This window comes from Rhinopithecus roxellana, chromosome 15 (genome assembly GCF_007565055.1).
Source record: "Rhinopithecus roxellana isolate Shanxi Qingling chromosome 15, ASM756505v1, whole genome shotgun sequence".
In the NCBI taxonomy this organism is placed as follows: Eukaryota; Metazoa; Chordata; class Mammalia; order Primates; family Cercopithecidae; genus Rhinopithecus; species Rhinopithecus roxellana.
Window position 1 is genome coordinate 42044915 of NC_044563.1, and position 7956 is coordinate 42052870.

General features: G+C 38.2%; 1 protein-coding gene across 1 annotated transcript; it reads right to left on the reverse strand.

Moving 5' to 3' along the window:
- Window positions 1-1337: 1337 nt before the first annotated feature.
- LOC104678906 (tripartite motif-containing protein 64C) lies at window positions 1338-6911 on the reverse strand. The gene is made up of 6 exons (XM_010384314.2): window positions 6504-6911; window positions 5871-5966; window positions 4939-5169; window positions 4157-4179; window positions 3105-3202; window positions 1338-2014 (listed from the first exon to the last, which is right to left on the reverse strand). Exons 1-6 carry the CDS (start codon window positions 6909-6911, stop codon window positions 1521-1523), a joined length of 1350 nt encoding a protein of 449 aa, XP_010382616.2. The 3' UTR covers window positions 1338-1520.
- Window positions 6912-7956: the final 1045 nt, after the last annotated feature.

The following is a 7956-nucleotide window of genomic DNA, read 5'->3' on the forward strand; positions in this document are numbered from 1 at the left end:
TTCTTTATTCTAAGTCCTGTTCCTGTTCCCCATCATCTTATATAGGAACCTTCCTCTTTCAATGGTTTGTATTAAAAAACTTACGACAATTGAAATCAACCGTATAAAAAATTATGCTACAATTATTTTAAACCCTACCATAACAGTATTATCTTTGATATGAATCTGAAAATCAATTTATTTCTTATCTTTTGATAGATATTCATTAGTATGTTCTATCCTATTTTGTTACTTATATTTTGGAAAAGTTTCTTTTTTTTTTTTTTTTTTTTGAGACGGAGTCTCGCTCTGTCCCCCTGGCTGGAGGGCAGTGGCGCGATCTCGGCTCACTGCAAGCTCCGCCTCCCGGGTTCCCGCCATTCTCCTGCCTCAGCCTCCTGAGTAGCTGGGACTATAGGCGCCCGCCACCGCGCCCGGCTAATTTTTTGTATTTTTAGTAGAGACGGGGTTTCACCGTGGTCTCGATTTCCTGACCTTGTGATCCGCCCGCCTCGGCCTCCCAAACTGCTGGGATTACAGGCGTGAGCCACCGTGCCCGGCCGGAAAAGTTTCTTAATGTTAGAATAGTATTACATAACTCCTCTACTTATCCATTTATTCATTTTATTTATTGTGTAATCTATTCTAAAAATTGCATTGGATAATGGTAATATATTAGCAAAGAAGACAAATAGTGCCATTACCCCCTTGGAATTTTCAATCTGGTAGTAATAAGAATAAGAGTTTTCTGAATATTATAATCTGATATAATATACTCAGAGAAGATGTAATAGCAGAACAACCTAGCACTGAGAAACTGTTGTATGAGCTGAAATGTGGTTAATAACTAGGATGTTGAGAAATAGTAAAGTCTGTGAGGTCAACTTAACTTGGTCAGACTTAAAAAGAAAATAAGCACTCTTCTTTATTCTTTGTAAGATAAGATATCCACCACTTCATTTTTCTACCCCAACCTGGTTCAAATATACAAGTAAGACAAATGGTTTACAGTGTGTACAAACTGAAAACATAATCGCTGAAAAAGAAATCAGATCTTAAAAAGAATTTTATTGTATGATTTTATTTACCTGAATGCAAAAACATAAAAAGTAGATTAAGTGTTACGAAGGCATGGGGGAGGGTGAATGGAGAATAAATGTTAATGGGTATTGGGATACTTCTGGAAGTGATAAAAGTGCCCAGTCAGTAGAGAGTTCTGATGGCTGCACAAGTGTAATATACTAAATTCTCTGAATTAAATACATTAGAACATGACTTTCAGGGTAAGTGAATGAATCTCAACAAAACTTGTACAAGAAAAGCCATTATTGATGTTCTAGTAAATATTTCACAATAACTTATTAATTAAAATAACTTAATTAACAAATGTACGCATTCAAGGTGTTTATCCCATGTATAACCATAAAGTAATTACATTCCATGAAGTTACAATGAGCTCACAGGCTCTCACACATCAGGTCTCAGCACACTATTTGCATCATATATGGGGGGTCACAATAAATCATCATGAAACCAACTTTTCATGTACAACCAAAGCAAAAGAAAGGCCTCAGAGGGGAAGAGAAGGAGGAAGGAGGAAAACCATAGATAAGAGAACCTTTAGAAACATCAAAAAAACTCACAGATCCATTATCATAATCCAGAAACACCCCAACCCGACCCAGAGGCCTTTGCACATGCTGAATTAAAGGTGGAGAGTTGGTGGAGAGACTATAGTGATTGCTCCTCTTTGAGGAAATTAACAAAAATGTTTCATCAGAATCAATAACGATATTGGTATCTGCTGTCCCGGAATCTCGACAGACTCCCAGAATCCAGGTGGAAGAGTGGGTCACATCCACTTCCCAGTACTGCCTGCCGGAGGTGAATGCTTGCGCTCCCCACACAGCAAAGCTCTCCACTCCCTGGGGATCCATTGGTGCACTGCGATGGTCATCTCCAAATATCACACGTCTCACATCCTCAGAAAGGCTTATAGAGCAAGGAGTCATTTCCGTGCTCAGAGCATTATCCACTGACAAGGAAAAAATATTATATTAGTGAGTGCTATGAGGAACAGAGGCTCTGTGACCCAATTATTCACTTCATTTGCTCTTCTTGCAAGAAAATACAGAAAAGAGGAAGCCAAGAGAGTTCAGTGCCATGCATCCATGAAGATGAAATGTCATTACAACTCTACAGCACATACAATTATATATCATTCCTTAAATAATAGAGAAAAAATGTGACCATATCACTGGGCGAAAGTAATGATTTAATGTCTACCTCTGCACAGTTTCTTTCAGGACATATCTAAAATTCTTTTTTTCTTTAATAGAAAATCTTCTTGTATCATTTATCTTTAAGATCATCAACAGGTAGACATCACTTTGCAGTGATGTGAGTATTTATTGGAATGTAAGTTATGCCTGTTATAATCTCAAACCTCAAAAATTTGGTAGACATTAACACGCGTAAAGTTTATAAGTTTCTGAAAGGAATACTCTGGCTTTACAATATCTCTTTAGCTCCTGATTCAATCTACTCTGGGTTCCTACCCTCTGCTACCTAGACCTGCTCTCTTGAATGGAGCTAACATGCTTAGGCCATGTTCACAGATCTCTCCCCTTTCAGTTGTTACGTATCTGATGGCATTAAAATTGTCCTGATTATGGATATTTTAGTCATTTTTTATCAAAATGCTCTGATTTTGTAAATAATAAAGGTTACTTGTAGAATGCATGTAAATGCACATAGAATAGAACCAATTAAAAACCATTATGCCAAATCTAACCCTCAAAATTGAATTAAATTGAATAAATACGAAATACTGATGCTACGGTGACAACAAGTGTCTCCATAACTACATGACCTGAATACTCTTTGTCCTCTTTTTCTGCAGACAAAGTATGTACATTGCTTTACATTTTCATCAAACTCTAACTCAGGAAATTGAGTTTTGCTCTTTGTAGTATTCCTATGCAGGTGGAGAAGATGCACATGTTTTGGAAAACGATGTATTACCTACATGTCAAAAATTATAAAACTTAAATGGGAAAAGCCTCGACCAAGGGATCCAATAAGGAAAGATTTGAGGCTGGACTGCCAAGCAAGCTGGCTCTTACCTCTGAAGTTGTTGAGCATGTCTAGGACTCCAGTTATGCGCCATGAAGTGAGCTCCGGGTTCACTGGCTGGGACTTCTGCATCTGTGCCAAATCAGCCCTGCAAAAAAACGGTCTCAGTTATATTTCCAGGCCCAGAGCTAATCACACAGTCATACGAAGATATCATATTTTCATATAAGATGTTTCCTCAGAATTCTGCCAGTTTTGGTTAACTGCATGTACATTTTATTCCACACTCTATGGGCCATAAAAATGTTACTTTTTCTAAATTTTATTGCATAAAAACCCAATTTCCCCAGATATGTTGTTTTCAGACATTCCACAACTTCTAAAGTCATTAAAAGACATTGCGTCCCTCTGCCCATCACACCCCTTGAGGGTATGCAAAAATCCTGGAAATATTTCAGAGAGCAAAATACTCGGACAAATATCTTTGGGTCCTCAGCCTGTAGCTGTCACTAATGCTAGTCAGTGTCTAACATAGAATATGCACTGAGACAAAAAGCTTTAATCTTTTGAGCAAAACAAAGGAGTCTAATTCCAGCCTGAGAACCCTGCTGCTGAGGGTCCTGAGGCAACCATTTTCCTGAGGTCTTTCCTAGAACTGGGTATATTGTGATGGAGCAGGTCCTGGTCATTGATGCTTTTAGGAACAAAGCCTTCCTCCTCAGCCCACCCAGAGGGAATCTCTCTCCTCCCTCTGTCTTTTTTTTTTTTTTTTTTAACCTCCCACCCCTCTACAGTAGAAGACACCTCTATGATTCCTCAGAGAAATTTTGTATTAATATCTGTGGGGTAGGGCTGGACAGGATGGATGGATTGGGAAGAATAAACCTCAGAATGGCAAATTGTTTTTACGTATATTTGAATTCATACAAATTTTAAGATGAGAACTTTCCAGACCAAAGAGAAGAAGACCTCAGGCCCTCTTTTGAAACAAAACTGGAAATAGCCACTGAGAATGATATTAGTACCTCAAAATGTATACATCCCTTTCATTCACAAGAGAATGAACTCTTCAGAAATAGCATTTTTTTTAGTGTAAACTCACCTTGCCGATACATTTCTCACATCCTGCAAAAAATAAAAGATAATGTTAATTATGAGAGATTTTTCCTTCTGCGTATTTTCTCCTACTCTTGTTTCTTTCTGTTTTACTGTTTTAAAAATGTGAATCTTTTTATTCCCCTCTAAGGAATCATTCTAGGCTACGTTAATAACAGAACGTCAACTAAACAATGAAAGGCTCCATCAGTGGGCATGAAGAAGACAGGAGCTGAGCAAGAGACGGTGGAGTAAAGCAAAGATATCTAGGCTTCCAGTGTCATTAATGTCCTAATCTTATTCCCAAGGGAAGGTCTGACCACGCATGACAACTATTAAAACAAAGCAGAACCATATGAGAAACAGAGTACATGGACATTGATGAGTAACTTTTACAAACCTCGCTCAGGCAACGGGAAAACCCTCAACGTCTTCAGCAAATCACTGTTGTATGGGACACCAGAGAGTGAGGAGGAACTAGGGCATATCAATGGAACATTAGTAACCTTCCCCTAGCCTCGAGTTCTAATGATTTTAGATGATCTCTCTGTGTGGATAGTACTCTAAATTATATTAAAGAGAATCTTGTTATATGTGATCTGCTAAAATGGTAAAAATTTCCCAAAGATTACCAAAGGATCCAGTAAATAAGTGACTGGACAAATGTAATGTAATGGTGGGAGTTAGACAGCATGTGTCACTTAGCTTAGAGCAGGTGACATTTGCATGTCCTGGCAGCAATGTCCAGCAAGGGTTTCCTGTCTCTGAAGATGGACCCTCCCTCCTCACCTGGAGCATCTCCACGTCAGGCATGTGGCACGTCTCCCACAGCTCTCTGTACATGTCTTTCATCCTTTCTAAATGTTGGGTCATTCTCACTTGACTGTCTTGTAGTTGTTGGAAAAGCTCTTTTGCTTCTCTTTCCAGTGCCTGCAGATGCAGTTGCTCCTCCTCATCGAGAAATATATGCATCTTTTGATATTGAATAGTGATTATCACCTTCCTTAATGACACATAGTCCTGCAGAGATGTTTGGTTAAAAGAATTACATGTTCTCACTCTCAATAGAAAACTTCAAATAATTATATGCTGGGTGTAATCAAGCAATTTATAAACTTTCTGCCTCACTCTTGCAAAGAGTCTTGAATATTTGGTGTTTTTTTTCTGTCTATCTTTTTCAATATTCCTATTCTCTCTCCCCTTTTAAATCAAAACCTATATAAAGACTTCTGGTTTCTGTCACTGTGGTGCTTCTTTACAGTTCTTACTGAGTCAATTATTTCCTCTATTTATTTCTCTTCTAGGATTTTTCCATATCTGATTCGCCTAAATGTTAAAGAACATTTAGCCATACAACATATTATGCTTTTTTTCTTTTTTACTTTTACTATAGTTTTACTCTATACACTCTTCTATTTCTGTCCTCTTCCTCACACCCAGTCCTAGTGAAATGTTGTCCATCTCCAGTGTCTGAAAAGGTTTATACCAACCTTCAAATTTGACTAGAATGCATATCATGTTATTTATCCAATATACTAGAATTAATTTGGCTAGCTTGTGTGGGCTGCTCTCTTTGCGATTCCTATTATATCAATTGAAATCACTACATTTTCTTGGGATGAAATCACTATCTTTTAACTGGTAGTTTGAATTTAACTAAAAAGTATAAGTCAACATTGTGTTTATTTGCATAAAAATAAAGGAAATACTTTCATTCTTACCACTAACGAATGAAATTTTCTAGTTTCCTGATTTAGATTATTTTGTGTCTGTTGATTGATTTTCCATAAATAGTCCATTTCCTTTATAAGTTTCTCCTGCAAAAGAAGCAAGAAGCTTAGCAATAATGAAGACAGTATACTAGATTTCATTCCCTTATCAATTAAATAAAAAGGCTGTAATTGAAAGAAACATAAATTCAAGTTAGAGTGGAGTGGCCAGATTTTTCCATGTTAAACAAATTTGGTTCTAATAATTTGGATGTGAAAAGTGATAGAAATATAATAGAGAGTTTTAAGGGACCCTTCAGATAATATCATCAATTTTCTGAGAAACTGGTTTTATATAACATGACTTTGAAAAGTGTTCTTGGTGCTGGTCACCTGTTCCACAGCTCCATTCTATACGTTCGAACAATGTTTCTAAGGAAACCTCCTTTAGTGAAGTCTCAACACAGCTATGATTAGAGTGCCAAATTAGTCAGCAACATTGAAAGGACACATTTATGTGTTATGATTGACATGGAATAATCACCACCTCCACCATCTGCATTCTCATCACCATCATTGCATTGGCCCTCATCATTCTTATTTGGGACGCTATACATATCAAACTGCCTTACAGGGATCACGTACCCTGCATTCCTCAGCAGCCCATCCTATTGGACTGTGGCTGTGAGCCATGTGCTCTGGTGACTCAGAGCAGGGCCCACAGAGCAATTGCTTGTCAACCTCACAGAAGAGCTCCTTAGTCTCCTCATGGAGCACACAGATGTTGTGTGAGTTGTTGATGTTCTGAGGTCTGGTCTGTCTGGCTAGGGAAGCCAGCTTTTTGAGTGTAACATTGGTGTTGAAGTCAGGCTTCCCTGAGATTTCTCTGCACTCAGGGCAGCACATTGGTGCTCTGCCTTCTTCCCAGCAGAGGTAGAGACAGGGCCTGCAAAAGCTGTGCCCACAGTCAATGGTGACCGGGTCTATGAAGAAGTTCATGCAAATGGAGCAAATGAGCTCATTCTGGAAGGCTTGCAGGGTGTCTGAATCCATATCTCTGAAAATTTAAAAAAAGGTGAGAATTTCTTTTTCTTATTTTTATTTGCCCTGATGAAAAGGGAAAAAAGGCCAGTGGACTATTTTCCTTGTCTACTTGAGCTCTGTCCAATATATCTAATAAGTTAGCTCCAGTACAAACTGAGGCATAGTAAATGCAGACATGCTGGATTTATAAAGTTTTCCCTCAATAGCCATTGAAGATTGGGTCCAGGACTCCCTGAGATACCAAGATCCTAAGATGTTCCAGGCTCTTATTAATAAATGATGTGGGATTTGTATGTAACCTAAACCTATCCTCCTGAATACTTTATGTCTAGGTTACTTTGAATGCCTAATACAATGTAAATGCTGTATAAATACTTGTAATGCCATACCGTTTAGGAACAGCAAGAAGATTGTTAAAAATATGTACATGTTTGGCAGGGCGCGGTTGCTAATTCCTGTAATCCCAGCACTTCGGAAGGCCAAGGTGGAAAGATCATGAAGTCAGGAGACCGAAACCATCCTGGCTAACATGGTGATACCCCGTTTCTACTAAAAATGCAAAAAATTAGCCGGGCGTGGTGGCACGTGCCTGTAGTCCCAGCTATTCAGGAGGCTGATGCAGGAGAATTGCCTGAACCCCAGAGATAGAGGTTGTAGTGAGCGGAGATGATGCCACTGCACTCCAGCATGGGTAATAGAATGAGACACTGTCTCACAAAAAAAAAAAAAAAAAAAAAAAGGATATGTTGTTCAGTACAGCTGCTTTTTTCTTCCTGTAAATATTTTTTTCTGAGATTAGTTGAACCCACGGATATGAAACTTATGGATATGAATAACCACTGTAATTCAAATGAGAAAATGAGATGAGAGCCCTCATGGTATTTTTGTTAAACAAGCCATGCTCTCAATCATTCCCAGTTACTTAGCAAGCTTAAAGCCTGGGTAGACGGTAAAAGCTGAGATGATTTCTCAGTCACTTATATAAGCTGATTCTTATTTCTTAATCTCATTCTTAAGAACATTCTTAATCTCGTTCTGTCTCTGTCATTCTCTC